A 27,918-nucleotide genomic window follows, 5' to 3' on the forward strand; every position below is an offset into this window, starting at 1 on the left:
GAAACACTGCCACACACCACGCACAACTACAAATAAAACAGGAGATTCCTGTGTCTCAATCCTATTTTTTTCTTCTTTTTTTTGCCTGCAGCCAGTGGCTGTGAAACCCGCTAGCAAAATGTACGTCAACACATCTGTCTCCTTGTTGAGCCAGCCATGCTCAGTCTCTACGCTAGCAGGTAAAGCAGCGTAATAGGAGTGGACGTGGAGATTAAAACAGTGCTGAGGACCTAACGTGCGCTGGGGGGGGGTCTGGGGGGCTTTGCTTCGGAGCAGATCTGTCCTGGTTCCCGCCCGTAGCAGGACCGTGCGAGGTTCACTCCAGGAGAGCATCCACCAGGTTTCCTTCACTTGAGGGGATGGAGTTCATGCACTTTGGGCGCATCCATATCGGCATTTTAGTTTGGACCAGGAGCGCACTTTTGAGGTGAACCTCTTGGTTGCCCTCACTTCTTGCACCACGCTTGGTGCTGCAGAGCGCACGCGCGGAGCCCAGCCTTGCGCGCGAGTCCTCCGGGTAACGACACGATGCCAACACAAACCAGCTAGAGTGGAAATATTTGTTTGAAACACATGAAACTTCATCTAACAACACTTGTGGTGAAAACTACGATTGCAAAATCAAGCGCTCTGAACAAAGCCAAAGGTGAGGCTACTCTTGCAATCTTTTTATGCCCCTCTCTCTCTTTATACATTCGATATAGACCCATGCTGGTGACTGTTGTCTAAACGCAGCTGTGCTTCATTTGAAGCACCTTGCTTCCCCCAGCGTCCACCCAGGTATTTAGCTAGTTCGGCAAAACATAACCTTACACGCCTGACCAGCGTCCCGTCTGCCCTGCTCGCTCTGCTAGCTCTTACAGCCGCCTTCCCGGCAGAGAGAGCAGCCGCTCCCAGGCCTCCGTGCCTGTGCTGCAGCAGCCACCGCCGAAAGAACCTGCTGGGGTGTGGAAGGATACCCCGCTTCTCCCCGTTTGCCTAATTCAAATATAAACAGGTGAAAAACCTCTATACCCTGAACATTAGACTATGGGGTGAATTTTCAAGAAGCGTCCTTTTGTTTTAAGGGAGTTAGGTAGGAAAAGTTTTGCTTTTTCCATAGGACTTTTGGAAACCATGCGATTTAACCTATTTTGCCTTTAGATAAACCCGGAAATGTCGGGTTTTCCTAGCAAGCCTGTCCTCGCAGCAAAGCGCTCGGGCGGCGCGTGCTTCTGCTGCCGGCCCCTACTCAGCTCAGCGGTCTGACCGTGCCCGCTCTGCCGGCCATCGCCCGAGCATCCCGGGCCACCGGTCCCTGCGTGGCTGGGAAAACTCTCCTTTGGAAGTTTGTCAAAACCAACGCGGGAAAGAGTTTCGACATACAGCGCCCCAATTTTGCAAAGCAGTAGCGTTTTACCAAAAGATTTCTGAATGGCTTCTGTTGTTGCTGCTCGTGGCAACGCTGGCAGAGCTCGCTTTTCCAAACCGGCAATGTAAGCCACACGCACGCCCAGTGCGTACAAGTGGTAAAAGCTGGAGTTATGTTTCCGGCAGACCTTATTTTTAAAATTAATTTTTTAAAATTCTGGTTTCATTCTTAAACTATTGATGCTGCACTTTGCTCTTAAATGTCAGAACAAAATAAGTAATACCTGCAATTTATTCCGATGACATTTCAACAATACGAGATTTTCAGATTACAAACTACAGCCCCGTGTTCCTTATGGTGTTACGCTGAATGTGTAGATTTTGTGGATTTACATAATGGGCTTGTATAATGAATATTTATATAATGAATGCATTTACATAATGACTGCAAGTTAAACACGCACAATAAAGATTCTAGGCCAATAATTTATGTACTGAGTTAAAAATCACCTCTAAATACATTTTATTTTTGTTCCTACGAAAGGTTCATTTTATCTCTTGTTCAAAAAAATGGAATCCGACCTTATGCAAGTAAAGGCTGCATTGATGCAAATCACGATAACGTTTTGGAATTAGTCTACATTGAATCATTTGTATTCACCGATTTCGGTTTCTTATCTTTTAGTAGCAGCTTTGACAAACAATTTCAGAATATTCTAAATATGATTCGTTAATATCATTTAGTGTTGTATTCTAGATGTGATGCTTGCATGTAAGCCTCATTAGTGCCACTGGGAATTAAAGGAGAAAACTGGTAGAAATTATAAAGTGCAGATGAAGCTTATGTTTAGATAAAGGTAATTTGCTGCAGACAGAATATAAACTGTTACAGAAATCTGGTGTTTTCAACTCTCCTGCATTTTGTTTTCTAATAAATCCAGGCCTCTTGTTTGCCAGACCGATATTTAATTGGCTTTGAGTGCCATTTACAACTGTCTATACACCAGAACACGCACCTGAGCACAAAAGTGGTACAGTGTTACTGAAATGGAAAAATCCTTCTTTCTTTGGTAGACCAGCGGACAGAACATATTCTGTAAATGATCTCTTTGCTGCCATTACATTGTACGAGATTTTTGAGCAAAAAGTTATTTGGATCGTGCGTTCTCCCACTCCGGACAGAGTTCTGTCCATTAATCAACCGGGGGACACCAAGGCACGTCCTCGTGCAGTGGCCGCATCGGTGCTCACCTCTCGGATGAAAGGGGTTTTGTAACGATGCAGCCCTGTAAATGTGGCGTTTGCAATGAGTTTGCGAGGCCTCAGCACTGAGTCTTGTCACCGCGTCTCTGCCTGGACTTGTCCTGCCCTGCCTGCAGCTTTGTCAGGCCTGGTTCAGCTGGGGCAGGGTTCCCCCCAGCTGAGCAGGCGTCCCTGGCTAATCTGTTTGACCTTTGCATTTCCGTGGTACGACCATGGGTTTACGCGGCCAGCAGCGGGCAGTTATTCTGTGTGCAATGAGGTTTTTGTGACTGTTACACGACGATGCAGAGGAACACAGTGTGGGAGCAGGGGCTTGAGAAGCGGGGACAGGGGACAGGGTGCAGAGGAGGGCAGGCATGGGGTGGGTAGGGACGGGCAGAGGAGACCCCACGGCTGTGAACAGCTCACCCATGATCAGTTAAAGAAATGCAGATTTGGAGCTGGACAAAGTGGGGTTTCGGGGTGTCAGAGACCAAAGGAGTGGTATCGGACGTACGTAGAAGGCACCGCAAACAGCAAATCGGGATGTAATGCGGAGCTGCAGAGCAATGAAGAAAGAGCAAAGGTGTAAAAACGTGATATAGCAAAAATTTAAAAAGGACCCAAAATGGATCCGAAATGGAGGAAGAAGAAACCACCGACGTGAACATCATATTCCTCCCCCCGAGGGATGCTGGATGCTGACATAACAACCCCCCACCAGAATGAAGGCAGTGACCTTCAGCCCCCACGGGGCAGGGAAGGGGGTGCAAATCACCAGGAAAAGGGCTAGAAACTAAGTGTGTCCACAACAACTTCAACTGCATCAGTATTCTTTCTTTTTTGGTAAGTCATAGAATCACAGAGTGCTTTGACTTGGAAGGGACCTTCAAAGATCATCTAGTCCACGCCCCTGCCGTGGGCAGGCAATATTAGATCTAGGCTAACGATGACCCTTGAGGTAGGCGCGTATCCCACCGTTCTGACGATGAATTACGCATGCATGTCCTGAGGGCCCCCCCGGGCAAAAGGAACACGGACATCCTGGAACGAGTCCAGAGGAGGGCCCTGAGGGTGACGACGGGGCCAGAGCATCTGAACTGAGGAGCGGCTGAGGGAGGTGGGGTCTCAGCCCGGGGAGCAGAGGGCTCCGGGGGTCCTGTACCTGATGGGGGGTGTAAAGGAGATGGATCCAGACTCAGAGTCATCCAGACTCAGATGGATCCTCAGAGGTGCCGGTGACAGGACAAGAGGCAATGGGCTCACATTGAAACAGAGGAAATTCCATTTAAACATAAAAATCTTTTCTACTGTGCGATCAAACACTGGCACAGGTTGCTCAGGCTGTGGCATCCCCATTCTTGGAGATATTCAAACCCAGCTGGACATGTTCTGAGCAGGAGACGGACCGGCTGATCTCCAGAGGTCCCTGCCCACCTCAGCCAGTCTGTGGTTCAATTCTGTGATTTTTTCCCTTTTTTTTTTAAGGACCAAATTTGTTAAGCCCATGTTTGTGTTTCATCCAACCTATCGCTTCCCTGTGAGAGAGTAAAGGACGTGGCAAAACCAATCCAACATCCACCCTTCCCCCAAGAAAATCCCACAAGGAGCAGTTGTATAGGATTCGCAGGATTACCTGCCAACTCCTTGGTCAAGATGCTCCAGCAGAAAGGATGAAACAGTGAGCATATGGTAAATGCACGTTGCTGTCTCCTACGGGCGCTATTGCTATACGCTTCCAAGAAGGGCTGAGAAGGCAGAACGAAGCAGGTATCGGGCAAGGGAAGGGAAACAAAGCACAGCTGTAACTGCCTGCCCTGAGGTCTTCAGCCGTGGGAAAACATACCTGCCTGCCTGCAGTTTGCGGTGCTCGGCGCTCGGCAAGAGCACATCGTCGCTGCACCGTGGGCACTTCGGTTTACCGTCCCCGCACCGCCATATCTTTGATTAGTCTTTTCCTCAAATTTCCTTTCCAGTTCTCATTGTGGTAAGTGTAATGAGTCTGTAGTTGAATGATCGCATTTTTCCTCTCAGTCCTCATTCTCACTCCTTTGGTCAAGATACAAAATCAGTGGGTTCACTGAAAGCTCTTGTGATTACGTGCGCTAATTTTGTCTGAATTCAAGATGATGAGGATCTAATTCCTCCTCAGACCCCTTCTCCAGACTGAGTGCACTAATCCTCCTTTTCTTCTTTTTTTCTCTCCAGGAAAATTGTAACAGCTCCTTTCTGTAGACAATGTAATGCTTTAAGCTATTACTGTAAAGTATCGCCACGGTTTCCAATAAAATTTTATTTGACATTTAGTTAAAATCCATTTTTTGCTACAACTGAATTTTTTTCCCTAGTCCCTTGATGGACACTTCAAGCAGAATTTATTGTCATTGTCTTAAAGGTCAAAAGTTTTTTTTCCAGATCTTGCTTTGTAAAGCAAACTGTTAGTCAGGATTATGAGACACTGCGGTAAGCTGTGACAGTCCATGAAACCATTCTTCCCTGCAATTACATGGATTTCATAAAAGTTGTGTAAGCAAACCGAAAGACCTTCACTGCAAAATCAATTATCATTGTAGGGTCCCTGTAAAAGAACCGGTGCAGTCCCAGTCTTGCAGGCAGCAGCCAGCTGGAAGCAGGGAGCGTCTCCCTTCAGAAACACCAAACCCACCGGGATTTCCAGAGCCAGTAGCCCTGAGAGACGGCGCGGGGCTCTCCCCACCTCTGAGTGAGACGGGTCCAGCTTTGCTCGCAGGGAGCCGGCTTCAGTGGTTCTGCACCAAGCCAACCAGGGCAGAGATGCCTGTAATGTTAGCTAAAAGTTTTCCTTTAAATACGCTATGAGGAATTTAAAGTATAAATGGAAACATGAAATTAAATATAAACTATACTTTTTGACGCCATTTTGTCTGCGATTTTTCACACATATAATTTAATTTGTTCAATAAAACCATTCTAATAAACTACACTGTATCATGAAATAATTGTAAGGTTCAATGGTAGCTACAGTAAATTAAATCTGCTGCATGATGTGTTCATGTTTTTAACGTTGACGCCTAATTCTAGAGAGCCCTGTGTGTCCTTGATTATTTCCTTGTTTTGGTTTTAACTGGAATTGTTTGATAAATGCCTGCAGCCTGTTATAGCAAGCTCATATTTAGGATGCCTTTATTTCGACATTCCTGTGTTACAGTAGTAGTAGAGTTTTCACTGATCTCAGCTGAAATCTGAAGAAGCTTTTATTTTCTAGAAGGCTAGTTAGGCACACACTTTTTAAGGCATACAAAAGTGATGCTGTCACACTCCTGAAAACTGAAAAGGCAAAACCTGTTACTGGTGAAACGTTGCGGAAAGCTCCAGGTGACAGATAGCCGTGCTTACCGGACGGAGAGATGTGTCTCCAAGAAATGGAAGGCTCTGGCTTCCCCGTGGCCAGGCACACCAGGGTGATGTTGCTTCCTTCGTTCACAACGATGTCACTTGAAATACGGAATATCTTCGGAGAAACTGGAATGAAACAAGGAGAAGGTTGTAACGGAGAGCTGCTGAATGAGCGCAGTTCTGCCGGCGCGTGGATAGCTGAGCAGAGCTGGGATACCCCTAGGGCCATTACTGGGAAAAATACATGCAGCTGCTGAAATATAACTATGCAAAAGCCTCGTTTAGGTGTGACCACAGCTATTTCCATCATGTTTGCAAAAGCTCAGCCATGGATTTGAAATGCTGCAGATAAGAAAGCAGCCATTTCATCTATTTTGTGCAAAGCAGGTATTGTTATCGAGTTCCCAGTAAACTGCTACTGATGGATGCTCTTGTCTAAGAGAAGGTTGAGCTTGCTCATGACAGTTTGAAAAGAAGATGAAATTAAATTTTTCTTGTACTTTTAAAAATAATGATGCCTATTACATCTACTCCGTGTGTACTTGGAGAGTAATATCTGTTCATGGAGAAGACTAAAATACATTTATTTCCGTTCCTTTGTATTGCTTTTAGGCTTGCAGTAGCAACACGGCTAAGAAAAAAACAAGCTAGATTTTTTTTTTTTCATTTCATCAGCAGAATTCTTCACTAAACTCCATTTTCTGTACTACCTATACATCTGGGCGTAAGAGAACAGAGTTCCACCTGGACGGAAAATGATGGAAAGCATTAAATGGCCTGCCCTTAAGGGAATGCTTTACTTCTTGTGATGTTACACAGGGAGGAAAGGAACTCGGGGTCCCAGCGATGAAGGCAGGAATTCGGGATTTCAGAATGAATCTTTCTTTCTAAAGAAATATGTATTTATTTACATCTCTTATTTTTACGTTTGATATAGAAATCAAATCAATGCGGTAAAAAGGCATACCCTACTGATGTTTCTGAAAAGCACTATTCCCTATATGATAAATAACAAATTTTGTACAAACATCTGTAAAAGATACAGATCTCACATGTGGGTGTTTTGGAGCCTTCTGTAATGACTGCTTTAAAATCAAAGTGCTCTGCAAGGTAAATGGGTACCAATAAAATGAGAAAAAAAAAAATGTTTATGGTCTTCCATTTTCCTAACCCAAGTCTCTGTCCAGCTGGAGCTCTGCTCTCCTGAATGCCACAGTCTTGTCTCACTGGTTTGCTCCAATTTGTCACAGCCAAAATCCCACCATCTGAACCCATACAGACACCTCTGCAACCTGGAATACATTATTAGCATCCCTTCAACGTGCTTTAAAAGTGCAGAGCTTGTTCATACGCTCAGACTGGTTTTGTGTACTTTGGGATCTCCACCTGCAGATGTTCTCCAGCCCTTTCCCTGGTCCAGTGACTGCAAGTATTGCAGTTGTAGAAATGAGCTGGGGTCAGACAGACTTCAAAAAGCTGGCAATTCTCAGTGCTTGCTTGTGGCTATGCATTTGTGAGCAAAGAAAATTAAAAGTCTATGTATTTTTAATTAGCAGAGAAACACTGTCTTTAGGGAAAACGAAGGTCTGGGGAAGGCTGAACCCTCCTTAATTCCTAAAGGAGTGACGTTCAGTATTACCTGCCTTTGAAGTTCAAGCAGGTTTACACAATCACTTGAACAGAGCTATACTTCTGAATTTGCCATAGTCTACTTCACAAAAGTGATAATCGACTCTTCACTACTTCACTTGATGACCTGAAAAAGCATGCAGTCATTACAGACCATTTTTAGGAGCTGAAACATACAGAAGAGTTATTCCCACGTAAAGGGACAATTTATTAATCAGATTTCTTCGCAGATCCCTGCAATGAACCCCTTACTCAGCTTCCTTCTGCAGAAGTCTCTCCTGGCCTAAAGGAGAACGTGAAGAGCCGCCACCTACACGCCCACCCCATGTCAGCTATGCCGTGACGTGTCCCTGCCTCGGGGCCCCCCTGCCCTGAGACGGGGCGTTGCTAATCCAGGTCTCCCCCGCTCCCCCGTCTCAGCCCAAGTTAAATATCATTAACGTTTCAGCTTGGCAATAGCCAAAACGTTGAAAGTAATTCTTATTTCTGTGTACGGAGTATGAAAAATAAATCTACCTCCTAAAGACAGCTGGCGAGGAATCATTCTATCTGAAATGCAGAAAACCATCTGAGAGCAGAATATCATGAGTAATGTGGCATACACAGTGGCTTTAGTCAGTCTACAATATTTCAAAAATATCTTCCTAAATCTGAGCTACTTATTTCTTTATCCTTCAAGAACAAACATACTTCCAGAAAGTCAAGTGAAGGAACCAAATAACTCGAAACAGTTCTTCTCACAAGTAAATATATACAGTTGACTGACGCAATATCTATTTGGAACTGTGGAAATATCTTCCAGTATAAGTAAATATTACGGGGTAAGATTTCCAACGGCATTAAACTTCTTAGTCGAGGTTCTGCACCTTTGAAGGTAGAAAAAGAGAGAGATTTGCTCATGTTCTGGCGTTATTGAAGCAGTACCACAGAGGGATTTTTCACACCTGCCACCTAATGCTATTTATCCAGGTGATTTTTATTTGCCTTAAACTTGTCACTAAACATAGAGGCCGTGGCTGGAGCCTGCTGTGCCGCCACGACGGCACCCGGGTGGCCAGTACAAACTAAAGCAAGGTAAAGGAGGTCTCCTGGTGCTCAGGCTGTGCCAGGGTCAGGGTTACACTTAGTCCAGTCTCCTCCCTCCATCCATCTCCAGAACACGGGTGGGTGAAGTATCCACTCATTGTTCAGTATGCTGATTTAATTAGTGTGACTGACAAAACCAGATTACAAATATGATAACGTTAATTTCCGTGGGAATGGGGAGCTCTTGGCGTGCCCTACTGATGGTCCTGCAGCACAGCTACTGTAGGTCCTGTCAGCAGAGTGCCATAAGGATCCAGCAGAAAAGCTGGATCATATAAGCGATTGTAATCAAATTTCCCAAAACACAAATTTCCAAAGAAAATACACTGACAGTCCTGCCGTAGGCAGGAATCTACAATTGAAGTAATAGGATTTCGTTCCGTTCACAGAGCTGAACAAAATTTCTTTTCCAAGACAAAGATCAACACGGTCTACTCTTTCATCTGCTGCTTAATGCAAGCGTTGTCTTCGTCCTCCTCTGCCTTTCCTCATGAGGTTTCATTTGCTCTTTATCGCTCACCTCCTTTGCAAGCGTCCTCTCCTCACAAAAAGCAGCATGTTTTCCCGAATGCTCAGGCTCCCAGCCCCGGACTTCCTCTTGCAGCTCCAGCTCTTTCCCTCTCCTCCTTGTTTTAGGACAGCCGTTAACTTTGGCTGTCAGTCTCACGTTCTTTGTTGTAGGTTTTGCCTACTGTGTTCAAACCCCAAATCTATAGTATTCGGTGAAATATTTTTATCTTGAGAAAACCATACGTTCTAATGGCAAACAACTTGAAAATCTTTCCCCGGCGATTCTACATGTGAGCCATGGCTATGGAACACAGAATTTGATATGAACGAAATTCAACTGTATTAATAGATTTGTGGAATATATGGCCAGAGGGGCCATGGAATAATTTAGTCTGAGCTCAGATAGTCACAGGCTCTAGAAATTTTCCCAGAAGCCTGACTGAAGTATATGTTTTAGAAAGCTGTCTAGTCGTGTCCTGGCAATTCCAGGTCATGCTCGCACTGCCACGTCTGGTAAGCACTTCCAGCGATTAAATACCCCCTCGCTGCCGGGAAATAGCATCTTAGTTCAAAATTGAATTCCACTAAGTTCAGCTTTCAGAAATCAGATCTTATTTTGTTTTTGTCTGCGAGACTGAACATCCCCCTTACTATCAAGTATCTTTTCTATGACTAAGGACCCGCACAATGTGATAAATCACCTCTTCATCTTTCTCTGCAGATGATTTGAGCGCCACAAGCTTAATTTTTGTAAAGCTTCCTAGATAATATTTGTTTCTCTCTTTTGAGGAATATCTGAATCATCCTGAAATGTGAACAGTGGAACAAGGCATAATAGCCTAGCAAGAGTCTTACCAGTGCTGTGTGCAGAGGTAAACCCATACTTTATCTCAGCGTTATTTCCTCTTTCCCCGTGCAGTCATTACCACCCAGCCCATTGCTCCTGTTATCCCTTCGGCTCCTGCCTGGCCAGCTGCGGAGGGACGGAGGGGGGAGCGGGCAGGGGGCACCGAAGGGATGGGGACGCCTGGCTGCACAGATCTCCTGGGTGGTTAGAAGCACCAGTTACATATGCTACCAGCGTAACATAAATACCCGGAGGCTCCGGTTGGTCCCGTTGCACATCCAGCTGTGATTCCCTCCTGAGCAGTACTATGGGAACCTCCTCTTAAATTCCTCTTTAAAATTGCTTATCTTGTTGGTCAAAACCGGTGTCCCCAGCAGGAGGAGGGAGAGCAACAGCATCGCTGGGGCTCTGCCGCAGAAGGGACCTGCCCGCTCCGTCTGACGGCATCCTCTGTTCTACGCTATGGCAGCTCTGTTAAGACTGTCCCAAATCGAACGTCCCCACCAGTGGCTGGCAAAGACCTGCTTTTCCACCTGGCTTTTTGGAGGAGCTGCTTTGTCCGACGAGATCTGCTATCCCTGAAACCTGACTGATTGATGCTAATAAGGATTGAGCCTCTGGCTGACAACATATTTTAGCTCCTACTTCTTCCTGGAGTCCAGAATTATGTGTGCCATTATTTTGCAGGGGATTGACATTGAGTCTATAGTTCATTGCAGGGTCTCATTTCTCATTTTCAAGGAGCTGGAATTATATTCTCAGATACGTTCATGTGTACACAAATGATGCAGCATAATAAAGCTTACTAGTGTAGTGGGAGTGACTGTAGGGTACAGCTGCTTTTTTAGCTGCTGTTGCTTTTCAAACATGGGAAAGGATGTCTTATTTTCAGCACAATTTAAAATTATCAGGTAAATAACCTGGGGCCTCAGCATAAGTGCACCCATCTTGTTTCTTAAAATACATTCCCCTCGTTGAAATGTCCAATCAAAGTCTATGTAGTATCAAGATTATGACATACATGGCTAGACATACAGCTCTGTTTCTTCAGAAGGTTTCCCCAGATAAAGGTGATGACCAGTTATGAATTACATTTTTTATAGTAATATTTATTAAATCATATGGAAGCCAACTCCCTTTTCAGATTATAATGTAATCACTCCCATTTTGTATACGGATTATAGCCAATCCCAACAGAACATATAAAAACCGTGAGAGGAATTGGATTGTAAGTACAGAAGTGTTACTTGGCAAGAGAGATTTTACCACCAGAATCGAAGGGGTCACCTGCTTCATCCCTCCCAGGTGTTGCACGTATAGCTTTTGTGCTCACGTTGCCTTACCCAGATCTTTGTACGCTTGCTTTTCAAAAAAGAGTGACTTTTTTGGTGAAAGAGAAGTACTACATAGCCTCTTTTCCAGAATCCCCAATACCCTTAAGTTCTTCATCCAAATGCTGGGCTGCACTCCCCACCTCCCTGTCTGCAATGATAATTTGATTTTTTTCCTAATTACAATTTCATAATTAAGCAATAAAAACGGGGGGGGGGGGGGGGGGGGAGAGAAGAGGCTGCTTTCAGCAGCTTAACTGACCATTTCTTTTGGACTGGAATTAATTTGTTGACCAATCCATCTGTGCAAAGGCTTATGCATTTCTAACTGTGAACAGGCAAAGAGCAACGTGCACAGGAGTTTGCAAAGCACCGTTCACCACATTTCAGAGCCCTCCTGCGATAGGCGCTGCAGCCCTACCTAACTGCCGTGTTCGAGCACCAAAGACGCTGTTTAGGGTCCGAGCCGCAGCGGAGGGCAGAGAGAGCGCGTGGGGCAAGGGATGCTCCCGGTGCAGCAGCGCGTCACGACGTGCCTTGGTCTGTTGTGATTCAGCCTTCGGTTAACATTCAATCAAACGCGCAGATTTCTAAAAGCCATACAAATCCCAGAAGGCAAAATCCTCCCCTCAAGAGCACATAAACACCCTTGGAGCGTGGGGGTTTCAGCAGACCGTTGGCCTCCCCGGGCGCAGCCGCCGGCCCCGGGGGTGCCTGCTCCGGGGTCCTCCCTCCCGGGGTCCGCAGGGGCGGGGGGCAATGCAAGGCCCTCACAGCCCTGGCAGGTTTCTTCTCTTTTACCGATTTTCTGACGCTGCTGCCTGCAGCAATCGGCACAGACAGGATACAACAGTTGTTGGCATTCCCGTGCACGCAGAAGGACTTTGCTCCTTTAAAGAATAGTTCCTCCTCCTTCCCATAAATCCCAGAGTCAGACATTTTCACCCAAAGGGAAAACCCACACCACCAATTCTGTCCCTGCGGCTGTTTGGAGCCTACGGGAGGTGAGTGCACGCAGTCCTTGCTGGCAGTGCTTCGCGCCCCCATCTATTATATCCAAAATACGCAACAGCTGTATATAAATTAAAGTGTACAATATTTTACAATAGCGCTTATACTATACATGAGACTTGGGTTATAAACACGTAAGGGCTATTGCATTGGTACTAGGGAGACAGGAGCTCCCTGGTGCAACGCTTCCCCCAGGTCGTGCTCCACGAGCGTTCTTCCGAGGGCGGCAGCGCGGTGCGCCCACGCGACGGCCACCGCCTTTCGCCGCGGCACCGCAGAGACTCCCGAGGTAATTGCCAGCCGCCCACTACAGCACTTTCCTCTCTGACTTTATTATTTGTGTCTGTACCTCAGTGAACTCTTTTTTCCCCCGTGCCCTGTTAGATGCTCTATCACGGAACTACAACTGAGCTTTAAATATGGAAAAAAAGAAGACATGGCAGGCGGGAAGCTCTGTGACTACAGCACGGTGTTTGAGCCCTGTTTTTATAGCTTGTGATTTTCTGTGTTCAGCGTTGTGCAGAACGCAGAGCCCATCGTCCTTGCCTGGAGGGACACACGATCCCAGTGGACAAACCCTCTCCAGATTTTGCTAAAGACTGGAAAGTCTGATCCAGAAGAAGTGCGCGCGCTTTTGTTTCTTTTTGAGGATTATCATCAGGAATTCTGCAGTCTTTCTAAGGGAAGATTTGCACTGTGACATGGTAGAAGATGGAGAATTTTCCAGACTTACATAGTGCAGATTAAGTGATTTCCGCTTAAGTACGTGCTTTGTTCATTTTCTAATTGACTGGGCTCTTCTTTAATCCAGGTTTTATAGTGGGGAAATTAAATAAAATCTAGTAGAAGATGTCTGTAAGTCTTATTACAATGACACTGAGCAGGTTGCATCATTTAGGCATTTCCAAAATAGAATTAGAAAATAAATGAATACCAGCCATACATTAACTAAGATAACACACACGTAAGCGCAGAAGTGCAGTCCTGCCGTATACTGTAATTCTGTAAAATTACAGAAACGATACAATATGATCTGGTGCTCATGAAAAATTGTAGATTTTATTTTTATCAATGATTTCCTAGGAAGATCTTTCCCTTGACAGAAATTGGCTTCTATAGTAACTATTTCTAGAACCTCGCAGTTTGAGACAAATAATAATTTCTGGTATGCTGCTAATTTTTCTGCTATTTACTGACTGTTAGGGATCATTACATTCAGATCAATGAAATCTGTGGAATTTATTAATTATGACTAGAATATATATGCATAATCACAATGGAAAGTTAATATTTAATAAGAACTTGAAAATGTTTATTTTGCATACATACTTCTTACGATACCTCTAAAGACTCTGATCGACGAGCAGATTTAGCTTTTAACATCTGCTAAGCTGAGCTACAAGCGGAGATTAAATCCACTGCAGAGCTACTTTCCATTTCAACAACTACAGTCCTTCACCCATCCCACATGGCAACTGTGAAGGTCAGAAAAAAAATTAAACATAGCAATGAATAAACGTTTACGCAGTGTATGGATTAAAGAAATGCATAAGAAACAAGATAACAAGCAAGGATGAAAGACGGATGAAACTCCCAAGTAAATTTTGTACAAGGGCCTAAAATGAAAAGCGCTTTACAGTCACCTGACATTTGTTCTTAAAATGCTTTTAAATCAATGCCTTCCCATTTCGGGCAAGGCACAGACTGCCTGTAGAGACTAGAGAGGGCAATCCAGGCTGAACTTCTGCTTCCTGCGCTTTTATCCAGCCGCCCTCCCGGGGCACGGTGGGGTGAAGGGGCTGAGCGAGGAGCCCGGGGGGTTGCCCCAAAGGGGGGGTCCCTCCCTTGACAGGAGGCAGCGCGAACGGGGCTGTAGGTGCAATCGTGCAACGCACAGCGGGTGCCAGGGAGTCCGCGTCGGGCGCAGCAGGGTACGGGTACGGGATGCCTGGTGCTGCCGAACACTGGCGCCAGGCGCGGAGCATCACCGCGGTGGGAGAGCGCTGGAAGGAAACCCCTGCGGGCGCCTGGGTGCTGAAGAGTCATTGCTAAGTGACGGCCAAGCCACTGCGAGGCTGCAGAACTGATTTGCTGTAACCCCCCCGAGGGTCTGATTTCCCAATGAAATATTTTGAGTGATTTGGGACCCGTTCCCCGTTTGCAAATTTCAAATTAAAGAGTTGCCCATGTCACATCAAATATTAAATGCACTTTAGCCTTTGATCATTTTCTGGGAGTCAAAATAAACCAAAATCAAAGCCCAAGATTTTTGTTTTCTAAAACAAATGAGTAAAATGGAATGATTAGTTTTTCTTTTGCTGATGAAATTTAAAGTGATGCTAAACATTCTGGAAAAAGATTTACATTTCAGTGAAGCTTCATCTTCTGTCCAGAAAGCAGTCTATTACATTGCTTACTTAAATTTTGATTAATTGAGAGAAAAATATGGAGCAAAAGAGGAACACGGAGGAGCAAAAGATAATGCAAGCTCTCGGGCAGTCATGCAGGCAATGCGACGTCCCCAGTGTTACGGTATGATCCGAATGTGCAAACCCATCCTTATGCACCATCCCCTTCCTTCCCGTGGCTGGATGACTGCATTCTCTGAAAGGTTTCTGTAAATGACCAATAACAGGAAAATTTCAGCATTTTCCATGTTTTCCTTTCTCCAGTTCTTCATTGAGAATAGTTATTGTACTCCTCTTTAATAAGTAATTTGTCAGCATTATAGGACAGAAGAAAACCCAGGGCGCATACTGAAAAAAGTTGTTTACCTAGTTGGGTTGCAGAGTGTTTTGTTTAAATATTTACCAAAGCTTATATCCACTACAGCGTTAAATAAATGAATCACCTTTATTAGAAGTGCATACCAATAGAGTGTGGCATGAGGGACACAGCCACACGTTTATTTTCCCTTGGGCTGTTTATGACACAGAGAAACAAATTTGTTTCTGTTTCCAAAAGCAATTAAAACAAATGGCAGGAGAATGAAGTTCAGACAAGCCTTAATAGCGAGCTACTATAAGAGCAAGTGCGCACTAATAATGATAACGTTAATAATAACAATCATCATTTTATTCCACCCTGATGCCACTAAAGTGCAATTCATTGGAACGAGTCCGTCTCGGTGAGAAGCGGCTCCAGACCAGCTCACGAGGGATAACAACCCGCGGTCCCAATCTCGAGGCCTCGGAGACCAGCGAAATGGAGGCACTCAGCGTCCGCGATGGTGAAGGACCCCACAGCTGTCTTCGCAAAAGCTGCTGTGAGCTGCAGAGCACTGCCCAAATGGGTCTGTGCCCTCAAAGCGGGCTTCGTCCTCGTCCCCCCGCCCCGGTGCCGCCCACCACTTCGGGTCCCCGCTGCCCTGACGGCGTGACGCTGCCCTGAGCTGCCGAGACCTCGCTGCGCGTCCCGGGGCGGGAATCACTGCTTGTGCTGTACAAACCAGCTCGGTGAGCGCTGGGAACTCCTTGACGGTAACAAAACCCGCCATCTCAACGTCAGTTGTTACCACTAGTAGTCAGGAAGCGCTAGCTGAGCGGCACTCGCGGCCGAAATCTAAAGAAAGAGCTCAGAAGAGGAGGGGATTATTATCTTCTCGGGCTCCCTGCGTTTTAATTGCCTGATCAGAAGTTCCTCTCCGGCATTTGGGAGCGGATGACCCTCTGATCCCGCCGACCTGATGAATCCCAGAGGGCTCCCGGAGAGCCACGCGCCCCCTCCCACGCCTCCCGCAGCGCGGGCACGGCGCGGCTGACCGCAAGGGCAGCGCGGGCAGCTCGTCCTCGGCAGAAGGCGGTGGAGACACCGCACTCCTCCTCCCACCAGCACACAGCACCCCTTGGGAAGGGCACCGAGGCAGCGTGACTGTCTCCAGGTCTTCCTAGAGCCCTTCTTTGAATATACAATGTTTTCCATGTATACGCAGATTTTGTAATATTTTCTGTACCTCTACCTTTTAAAATTTCAAAAAATTTCTAAATTTAGCTGTGAAAATGCAAAATACACGCGCGGGGGTGTTTTTCGAGGCATTTATCACAGATAAACGCTCATCAAGTCTTGACTTGGGCTAACAGTCCCCAGCAATTCATTGCACAAACGCATGGCAGCAGGTCCCCGGCTCGCTTCGCTCCCGCGCGCTCCCATGGCAGCGATGGGCGCGCAGGACGGACCCGGCTGCCGCAAGAGACGTTTCCCCCGAGGTGGCCAACGCAGCCCGGGCCAGCAGTACCCCCCCGGCAGGCTTCTCGCCCCTGCGGCAAGGGGCCAGCCCGCCCGCAGCAAAGGACGCCGCATTTCACCGGGGGGTTGCCGTCGGCCGCACCTCGGAGCCCTGCGTTGCTGCAGTGACCGGTTAGGGACCGCTGTGAGCCGAGCTGTCTGCTGTAGGTACTGAGAAAAACAAGGTGAAACATCGATTTCTCTCTGCAGACAGAATAATTTATTGCTTTGCTTTCCTAATATGCATATTGATTTCATCAAGTTGTATAATATCTAGAAATCACTAACACGACGTAAGAAATAGATTATTGTTCCTTTTATGGCTTGGACATGATAATTAGTTTTTATGACAAATCCATTGAAAAATTAAAATGTGCTTATGAGGGTTATTAAAACCAGTGATGAACTCTGTTTGCCACTAATTGAGAATCTATACGACTTTTCAGTTTGCAATCATCAGATCCTCCAGCATCTGGAAAACCTTCCGCTTTACAAATGATTCTGTTTTCCAAAAGTTTTCACAAATTTTAGCACGTGCACTTGCATGAAGATTTCTTGTAAGAAACCCCTAATTTCCTATTCTTTCCTTCTCTTATTCTTCCCATTTTAGCCAGAAGGATGAAGCAACTTGTGACTGAATGACCAGACACAACCATAACACTCAAATGTGGGGGGAAAAAAGAGATTAAAAAAAGGACAGTTAATCAAAGGAAAGTTTTTATGGAAAAAAAAAAAAATCCCAGGTTGAAATGTGGTTATTAGGAATAAGTAATACATTCGAACCATATGTGAATGAAGAGAGGGGGACTGCATTAACAGCTAGCAGGGTCTTCACCAGGCTATTCGACCATCTGCAGAGCTCACCAACGACCATCACCGAGCAACAAAAAAGTAATAATATTGCCAAACGCAAACCCCTGGGACTACTGTGAGGTTTATTAATTAGCAGAAACAGATGTAACTTATTTCCAGGAGATTACGCTGGCTGAGGTCCCACGCAGCAGCTAACGCTGCAAACTGGGGGCAGTGGGTAATTAGCCAGGGAGGCGTCCGTGCGGGCTTGTGAGCTCCGTCGCTTGCCCTTGACCCCCAGCCCAGCTGTAAATCCAAGCCTGCTTCCGCGTGGTTTGGGAGAGGACACCCCCCACCCAGTGGCTTTACGTAGAAAGTAGATGATGCCAAATATTTGTGACCCCAAACTAAAAATGGCAGGATTGCAGAGAATCCTCTTGAAGGCTGGACTGTGCACAGATTACCATCAGTCAAGTGGTCAGTGAAGGGAAGTCACAGTATTGCAATGCAAAATTCATAAGTCACCATAAATCAGCGTGCTTCAAATGCCCCAAGGAGCAAGAAACTCACTGTTTTAAAACGCCCTTAATTTTGTCAAGATTTTTAAATTATTTATATCTACATAAATCCTCCACCTCTCTGGCAAACGTACACCATTTTCATCCTCAGACCTGTAAGCAATTTTGATCCCCTAAGCACCTCTAAATGCCACATCTAAAATACCTTATTTTAAAATAAAAACCAACCGTAAACATCACAAAAAAAAATTTCCAACAAAATCGCTTTTATAGTTGAACATATTGCACGATAGTATCTATCATAAAAAAGATAATTGTGCTTTTTAGAGTTGTAAAATCACTTGTCAACACTTAAAAAACCCCCTTGCTCCACTTCTATATACTTTTTTTTCGAGGATGCATTAGAGTTGCCACACAAGAAATATTATTATATCCTCCTCTGCTCAGCCCTGGTGAGGCACACCTGGAGCGCTGGGTCCAGGGCTGGGGCCCCGGGGAAAGAGAAGCACGGAGGGAGCGGAGCGAGTCCAGGCAAGGGCCACGAAGGCGATGAAGGGCACGTCCCAGGAAAGAGTAGCCGCCGACATTAAGATTGTCGAACAGCAGTAGATGAGCAAGAGTAACTCAACAGCGAAGACTGAAATTTGTATGCAGTTTGTTGAGTTTAAAACAAAATGTAAAGGGCTGCATTTTAAAGGGGCTGGGTTTCAGCGAAGAAACCCTTCATGGATGAAATCCCATCCCAGGGTTTCAGCGAAGAAACCCTTCATGGATGAAATCCCATCCCAGGGTTTCAGCGAAGAAACCCTTCATGGATGAAATCCCATCCCAAATGCCCAGCTTGAGGCAAGGGCAAATAAGGTTTTTCTTTGGGAAGGAAATTCCTTGAAAGCCAGGATAAGTGGAAACTGCGAGTTACAGAAAAATAAAAGTTCAGAAGTTTTCAAGCCACGTTCATCTATGGAACCACTTAATTGCCCACGTGCCCAGCAACAGTGTACCGCTCCTACACATCGATGCCTCTGAATTGTATGATTGTGCCAGTCTTGACCCACGGTATCTCGCCTCCTTATGGCTGCTGAAAAGAGTTAACGGAAGGACGAGAAAGAGTTTGCATTTTCCGGAGCGTTTCGGCCATGCATTGTAAGTGTAACTCCAAGGGCGGCTCACAGATTATTAACCCTGGTGAAACGCATGACCTGAGATGGTGGGACGGTCTCACAAGACGGTGCAGGCGGCGGCGCTGGCTCATTGCCTGCAGCAGCTCAGCCCAGCCCAGCGGGAATAAGGCGAAAAGTCCAAGCACCTCCCTCCCCACCTGCACCCGCCATGGTCAATTTAACTGCTTATGAATGCATAAAAATGCAGGTAACCGTCCAGATGACTTTCCAGGTAGCATCAGTTTTTGTCCAGCTGAAGCCCCCCCATTGTAATAAAATATCGCACGCAGATAACACACAGATTTTTTCATGTTTGACAAAAATAAAATAATAAGATGAGCTCAACATTTAGTAAGTTGTAAAATACCCCCAAAACATGTATGATTTTTAGCGTATAGTTAATACAGTTTTTAAATCAGTAGAGTAAATAATATAAAGAAGCAGACAACAGCCTGTGCTAGCATGGCACAAATCTTCATTTACGTGGCAATCAGTCACCAACCGGGAAAACTAAGAATACTTCTTTTTTCTGCATTTACATGATTAGTGCCTTAACAGCAGTTTGATTGAAGAGCGTTGCCTAAAGGTCCTCACCCCTTGCTAATTAAACACACTTTGTCTTGTACACAGAAGAAGCATTGGCACACTGGTTCTGATAAAATAAATTATGGGTGGGCTGTGAAGAAAAATGGCGATATCTTGATTCATCATTTATTTCCAGTTCGTGTCAACGCTAAAGCGTGAGGAAAACCTCATAAAACTGGTACTTTGGTAAGTTTTTGATTAATCTCTTTTCCTCTTACCTATCATTGGCAGTATAACCATAATTTGTATAAACTAATGTAATATCCTTTATGTTTTAACTAGAAATTTATTATCACGTATTATCTGTTACCAGTGATCAATTTATTTTAGACCAACTTGAATACCAGTCTGAAATTATAAAAAAAAAGACCCACATTGCGACAGGAACATGCTAATGCAGAAGTAGAAGGAAAATTAAATAAAAAATGTGTAAGCAAGGATTCTATCTGTTTTATCTGTTGTATTTCTATCAACAGCATCCTGGAGTCTCGGGGCGGGAAGGTTTCCTGGAAGCGGACGCTGGCCGGGTAAAGGCTGACACAGCTGGATTCACATCTACAAGGTTTTTCCTAAATCGTTCGTTTCGGCACAGAAACATTGGCCTTTACCTGCTCCACTTGCGGCAGGGTCACTTCTCAAAGGTAACGCTCTATTTTAACCTCAGTAAAAGTTTATGAAGGCACGAGAGGCGCGGGGAGCCGTCCGCCGCGGCAGATGTGTCACCTGCATGGGCGCCGTCCCTCCTGCTCCCTGCCGAGCCGCTAACGACGGCCCCGTGCGGCGACAGTCCTCAGACTCTGGGAGGGTCACTTTAAAATAGCTTATTTGTCTTCAGCAGCAACATCTCAAATAAGTAAATCTATTCGGATTTGTCAAAACCAACTTAAAACGAGCCATGCCTTGAATATGGGAATTGAATGAGAGGTGAATTATACTTAAGAGGTTTGCTGAAGTCAGTGAGAGTTTTGCTATCGATTCCTCGAAGCAAGGGGTTTTCTCTGCATCGCTAAACCAAAACTACATTGTGGCTGTCGGCTACGTGCTCGCCACGCGCCGCTTCTTGAAGGTTCAGAGTCTCGCGCAGGTTTTGTGGGCGACGGCCCCAGCAGAGGTGGAGCCGCGCGTGAGCAGAGGCAGGCGGCGGGGAGGGACGCTTGCATCTCACTTGGAGGACCGTTACCAAGCCAAGAAGCCGTTCATAACGTGCGCATTGGAATAAATTTATAAATTCAGAGAGTACCACTGCATAAAACTTCAAGTAATGGGAGCCCTTACAAAAGGGCTAAATTTATTACTAAAATTAACGAGCATAAAAGATTATGAAAATCATACCAACTATGTATCAATCATATCACTGTGATTGATTTTCACTTAGAATATCCAAACATTTAACTAAGAACTACATAAATTGAATACTTTTTCATAAATATTTTAGTAAAATTTAGAAAGTTTAACAAAAAATTAGGCTAAAATATCAGGTGGATTTTTCCTGTTATAAATGCTAACTGATTTTCAGGGACCACTTTTACACTGTCACGCTAATACCTTTGATGCTTATGGTCCACCCATGTTCTTCAAAGACTGGAAGCAAAAGAGCTCAGCAAATTAATGTATTTATCGTGTGTGAGAGAGGTTGGCCCCAAACTGGAAACAAACCTCCGCTTCTCCGCGGAGGGATGGAGATGGAGATGCGTCTGCCAGCGTGGTGCTTCTGGAACAAGCACGTTGGCCTAAACCCCGAAGTTACCGCAGAAGGGGAGGCAGGCAGCAGTCCCCAAGTTTCACCTCGCAGCCAGAGCCTGCTCTGCGAAGCGGGAAGGATGTGCTCTGAATGAAGGCCGATGGGCAAAATTTGTTATGATGCTGAAAGTTCTTTGAAAGACGAACATGACAGCTTTCTTTTTTCCAAGCAAATCGAAGGATCTTCATCTCTTACCCACAGTTATTTTGTCATGCAACCATTTTTCCATCAATGAAGAAGCCGACTCTCTGCAGATAATCATTCTTCAATTTCTGATGCCATAGATTTTCCCTATTTTCTGTGACTCATATTGTTCACTTGGTAAATGCAGAGAGAAGGGAAAGGACGAGCACTTGTTCTCTCTGCAGCCCTTTCATCACTCTCCTACATTTTTTCATTACTGTACTCAATTTATCACTGAGAAAATACAGAAATAGAAAAGCTATATTCTTTGCCTCGAGATGGATTTGTTATCAGCAGTCTGATGCTTTGTAAAGCAGAAGAAATGTAGAAAATAAAATTGCCATTTCTGTTAATTGTTTTGCAAAAATCTAGTTTTAAATCAGAAAAACCTTATTGAATCAAAAATCTAGCAATATTTTATTTTTCTTTCAAAGCTTTCCATCTTTTTCCCTGAAGTGGAAAGCCACTCCCAGGGGCATTGACACCCGCAGGTCGCCAGGTCCCCAGACGGCGCATTCCCCCTTTGAGTGCTTTCCAGCAAAGGGGACGAGGGCTAGGAGCCATCCCATCCCAGTCTCGCTGGCCGAACAGGCCATCGATCCCAAAGATAAGCCCCATGTAGGCTGGGGGAGATCCGCACGGGTGTCGCGGGGCCGACCCCAGCCACGCAGAGCTACCCGGGCTGCAGCTCTGCCGCCTTCGGCCTCTTCCCCAGGCCGGCTAGCGGTCTGCCCGGTTGCGTGAGCCTGTGCAAGGGGTGTTGATTTTGGCTGAATACATTTCCCTGGAACTCTAGCACATTTGGGCTTTTTAACCGCAGTTTCGGCTGTACTTAGCAAGCTAGGAGTAATTAGATACTTTTTCGTTGATTATCTAATTATTCTTCTTAACTTTTTAAAGCACAACTGAAATTGGTTAAAATGAAAAGCAAAGCACTTGATTTACAAAAAAACCTTACTGATTCCTGCCACTAATAGCACTGTAATGGGACGATGCGGTGTTCTGTCTTTCTGGCATGAAAAACTCAAATGAAAGGAAATTAGACAAACATGTTTCTGCAAGCCATAAAGTCCTCGAAGCAATCATATCCCATAAATCAGCACACGTCTGCCTTTTGCAGGCGCGAGTGGGACGCCTTCTAGCTTCAGAAAGAATCCCTCATCCAAAATAAAGATTGTCAGAGTACGGCTAGAAAAAGAATGATTTTATTTGGAAATTCTTTCTGTGCAAGTGGGCATGAGATTTGTGTCTGTGGGATGCTCTTCTCTTCTTCAAGAGAAGGCGGACTGTGACAGTGAAACGTCCCTCGGGCGTCCAGGAGACGCAGAGCAGGACTCCCACCTTCCGTCTTTCACACGCTGTTTTTCCCACTACCTGGAAAAGCTTTCAGACATATCACAAACTACTTTCAGTAAGCAAAACTCTTCAATCAAACTGCTGCTAAGGATTTAATCATGTAAATGTAAAAAAAAAAAAAAAGAAAAAAAGAAAAAAGCAATAACCTACTGGCTAAAACTAAAGTTTTCCCAGTTGGCGACTGATTGCTGTCTAAGTAAAAGGTCTGAGCCACAGACGATATTCTATTTTAGTTGCATTGTTTAAGCTAATTTAGCACACACTGATACGAAAGCACTCTGAAAAATCAGGGATTCTTTCTGTGTATCTTACAGACGACTAAATATGTGATTTATTTAATTATTTCCTAGGCAAATTATGTCAAATTTACTTTTAATTTTGATTGTAAGAGGGATTCTTCTCTGCTTCAGACCCTCCCGCACATCCCAGCACCCCAACCCTCTGTCCGGCACTGGCGACTGGCGTCGTGCCTGCGCAACTGCTTCTGTATAAGAGCTAAATATAATCTTAGGAGGGATTCTGGGAAGCAGTATCTCAGGTAGCCAGTGCAGAAGTCTTATATGCAGTAGCAGTGATATTGTGTGATTAATGAAGTTATTGTAATTCATTAAAAATGTAAATAAAGATTATACACAAAGGTTATTCTTGAAGATGCGTTCCAATTCAGTGAATTCGAACATTTACTATCTCCACATCTGGAATATACTGTGATTTTAATGGTATAGCGTTACAGAAAATAGGTACTCCAAAAAAGAAGACTGATTAAAAATATGAAAATGGTCAAAGGTCAAAATAATACAACATTCAATCTAGTTAAAAAAATGGCTCCCCTGTATTAATTTCGTATGCCAGCATTCCAGCGGGATGATCACTAAGAAAAGACAAGAAGAAAATTGTTTACATAGGGTAAGAAAGGAACAACTGGGTGGAACGGGATAAACATTTGTCAGTTAAAATACAATCTGAATAAATCTGCATAAAACAAAACGCCTCAAAAATCTCATGATGCATGGGAAATTTCTGAAGACCTCTCTCAGTGGTTAGGCAGACTTAGACTGGAAGAGGACCATAATACACCAGCAAAAATGTATAAATATGAGCGCACAGGGATCTTTTCCATCTGAGCAGTACCATCAGACACCTACACCTTCCCAGGCTTTCTAAGCAAGCAGTTTGCTTCCCAACCCCAAGCCAGCTTAGTCAGATCTCGGGCTCAACCTGCGACTGCTTCACGTGAGCCAGCACGGTGCCCGCTGACTCGGGCTGCTGTCCTCTGGTCCCTTCCCTGCAATTAAAGTGCAGGGTGTGATGGCTTCACGTGTTACCTATAAGCAGCCCGTTCCCTAGTCATTACGGTCTGCCCAAAAGACTCTAAATCCTTTCTTTCTTCCTCTGCCATTAGATATAAGCTACACTGTCCTCATTTCTCCAGAAGGTGTCAATAAGTTGCTAACTATTACATGAGGACATACACATATTATTCCGTAAAACCCCACTATTCCTCTTTTCTTTTCGGACAATAAGCTATATACTACAAGGTTCAATTTAAAACCGACAGAGAGAAAATCATAGTTTGGTCAAGCCAGAAAAGCAATGTAATGTAACAATTCAGAGTAAGCTTGTGTTTCCCATTCCATATCGTTACAGATAAAGCAAGAGTTGTGTTCAGTCTTAGAGAAATGGAGAGGCTGCTTATTTGGGGTGTGCAGGCTGTAGACTGCCGACAGTGCTGTGCACATTTGTATGGATGTATACATAGAAAATATACATGCATTTATTTGTATGTATAAATAGAAACAGGACAGAGAGAAGGGAGAAACAGGTAAAATGCTGAAAGTTGGTATGCCTAGATTTTAAAGATGAGTTAAAACATAAGTAGGCATAGAGCTTTTCACTGAAATATTTTATGCAACATACCAAGGACCAAGAAAAAAAAATTCTAGAATAGAAAATTAGAGGTAAACACCATCAGTAATCCTTACAGGCAAAATGAGAAAATTTGAAGTTTTTGGCAGATAAACAATAATGCACTTGTTGCCACTCTTGCTATCACATGGACTGTATAAAAGATCTGTAATGATTCAAGATGCTTTCTTGCAACTGTGCATTTTTTCTTTTGGAGAACTTTACGGGTTCGATTTGTCTCCAGCAAGGCTGGATGACAGATTTCCATTGTATCCCCAATATAGTTATTAAAATAATTTCCCTTGACAGTTCTCTGATTGCATCACTCCTCCTTCTTTGAATCCCCACCATATGTCTCTGCTTACTTTGCATTTTAAGTATCTTGTTCTTATCCGAAAAGCAATTCATTGTCCTTTACTCCTCACTACGCGCCCACTCTCGCCCGTTACGACGTGAACGTGCAGTTCGAGTGCCCCTGTGGCTACCTGCTCGGACGGCATCAGCTTCCCCTTCCCTTCTGCACATCTCCCTCCGCACCGGAGAGCCCCGCGGAAAGGACCACGCAATCCCCGTGGCCCCTGGGGACCCACTGCCGATGTGATTGCCACATCGAAGCAGCTGAATGCCGCTGCCCGCAGAGCTGAGGTACCTCCCCTGGTGATAACAAACACCGGCATCCATAGTCATATCGCTTCAAAGATGCTGTCAAGTGTTAAGTGTTGGGAAGCTGAAAGTCAAATCTTTCAAAGGTCAGCGTGACTTGAAAAGTGGCGTGGGCCAGTGGTGCTTAGGAAAAACTTTTGTACTTTGTCAAATGAAATCTTAAAAATGGGGCTGAAAGGAACAGAATCAATCAATGACTTCAACCCTTTGCTCCGAGAGAAAAGTCAAGGATATCGGAGACATCTCTGACATGTGTCGGTCTTACCTTGGCTTGGTAGCTTATAGCAGAGACCTCCCCAGGCGACCTGCTCTGGCTCTTGTCTGCCCACAGAACGGGAAATTTCCTCCTGCGCCAAACCTCCTTCCTGGGAGGTTTTCCTGACGCTTGTCCTGCCCTTTGTGTCCTCTTTGTAATGACTGTGCAAGTATTTGAAACTTTGTTTTAACCTGCTAGAATTCCCTGTCTACAGGTATGAAATCTTCCACATTTTTGTGGGGTTGTTATATTTCCTACTACTATTTATTTTTATGCATTTAGTTTTTATTCTCCTTTGAACTTTCTTTACCTTGCCTAAAACTTTTTAAAATGATTCTTCCCCAAACTGGGCATCCCATTCCAGCTAAGACTTCGTCATGGACAGATAAAGCAGAACAGGTACAAAGCGTTTCCAATTCTGGTCCTTCCAGCCACTGCATCTCCAGATGACCGCTGCCCTTTTCCTGCAGTATTTATGTCGTTGGCTCGGATTCAATACATGGCCCACTATAACTCTTCTGAAGCACTGCTGCCTATGTAGTTTCCACTCATTTGTGTATTTGATTTCTCCCTAAAACTGCTGTCTTGCAGTGTCCTTATTGAATTTCATCTTATTGATTCCAGACCATTTCTGAAATCCATCATTTTGAATTTGAAGCCTGTTGTCGCAAGTACTTGCACTTTGATGTCACCTGCAAATTATATAGATGTATCCTCTAGTATATCACCTAATTCATCTATTGAAATCCGTATTAAATCCTTCTGGAATCACGACAGACCCATTCGATACGTCTTCCCGCTAGGCAGTGAATTACTGACAATCATTCCTTCAGTGTTATTTTTAACAAGCTGTGTACCCCCCTTACAGCAATTTGATCTGGGCTGTCTTTCTTTAATTTTTGGAAGAGAAAGCCAGGACCGCCTGTGTGAACATCACTCTAACGTCAAGATGCGATTCCCACCTGCTGCCTGACCTTTCCCGGGAGGCGAGTTACCTTCTCAGAGAAGGAAATTAGACTGGTCCTTCATAGCGCCTGCCTTAGAAATGAATGGTGCTCTTTATCATCTATTACCATTTGAGTGTTTATGAGAGTCCCTTTTTTTAACATGTGAATTCCAGACTTTTTTCAGGTCAACAGTTAAGCCCACTTTTTTATATTTTCTGGGGCCTTCTGTTGATTGCTTTTTTAAAACTAAATACTGGGGTTTGTCTTCCCCCCAGATTTCCCAAACAATTTGTCAAGATTCAGAGACTGCTTTCAGAAGTTCGAGGACAAATGCTACCCGTTTGTGATTATACCAGCTTGTGTGATGCATCTCGGCATTTAATTTGATCTTTCCCTATTTCGGCTCCCCCTCCTGAGGAGCAACGCTCTCCAGCGCCCTGATGGAAGTGGGTCAGAAGGGGGTCTGGTCTCTGCACACGGGGACCAGCGGGGGAAAGATCTGCTTTGCTTTGGGCTCCGGTCTCCGTGGATGGAGGAGGAGGAGGATGCAGCAGGTAGAGGAAGGACGAGGGACCCACCAGGGAGGAAGCCCGCAGGAGCCCCGTGCCCTGTCCGGACGTCACGCTCAACTCACACGCGTTTCTGCCTGCAGCTCTGAGACAGCTCAGATCACGAGTACCGTCCTAATGCATTCGCGTGCTCCTGCACACCGAGGGACGCCTCTCGTTACCCGATCACACACTGGTTTTACTCAGGAAAATGGTTCTCTGCTTACACTGACTGCTAATATATACTGAGCGACTTTTGAATGAATTGACTCAATTCGAATGAATAAAGGCTTGTTCCCTGAACTACCTCGGTTTGTAGGTATTTATTCGGTATTTATTTTTGTTCTCACTACGTAGCCTAGAAATTAGTAATGGTTATCTAACATTTAAACTTGGAATTGCTTTCCACATTATTAATGTCTTCTCTCAAGTTTCTGCAGAACTGCTCCCGTCGCACGTAAACGTGTTGCGAGTGGTCTGATTTAATCTTCGTGACGTTCCAGTGACACGGGAAGCATTAGTATTAATGAGGATTAATGGGATTATTAATATTCACATTTTACAGACAGTTAACAGCAAATTACAATCAAACTGTTACCTGCCCAACAGTTTTGGGTACCCGACCAGGGACAGCGCGGGCAGCAGCTCCTGACAGAATC

General features: G+C 44.8%; 1 protein-coding gene across 2 annotated transcripts in view; it reads right to left on the bottom strand.

Moving 5' to 3' along the window:
• The window catches only part of NEGR1 (neuronal growth regulator 1), a 304,619-nt gene that overhangs the window by 103,993 nt on the left and 172,708 nt on the right, over nt 1-27,918 (bottom strand). For both annotated transcript variants that reach the window (XM_075506660.1, XM_075506659.1), the window contains exon 3: nt 5,968-6,093. In XM_075506660.1, coding sequence (XP_075362775.1) covers nt 5,968-6,093 — 126 coding nt within the window. The remainder of the gene's footprint in view (nt 1-5,967; nt 6,094-27,918) is intronic.

This window comes from Mycteria americana, chromosome 7 (assembly GCF_035582795.1).
Source record: "Mycteria americana isolate JAX WOST 10 ecotype Jacksonville Zoo and Gardens chromosome 7, USCA_MyAme_1.0, whole genome shotgun sequence".
In the NCBI taxonomy this organism is placed as follows: Eukaryota; Metazoa; Chordata; class Aves; order Ciconiiformes; family Ciconiidae; genus Mycteria; species Mycteria americana.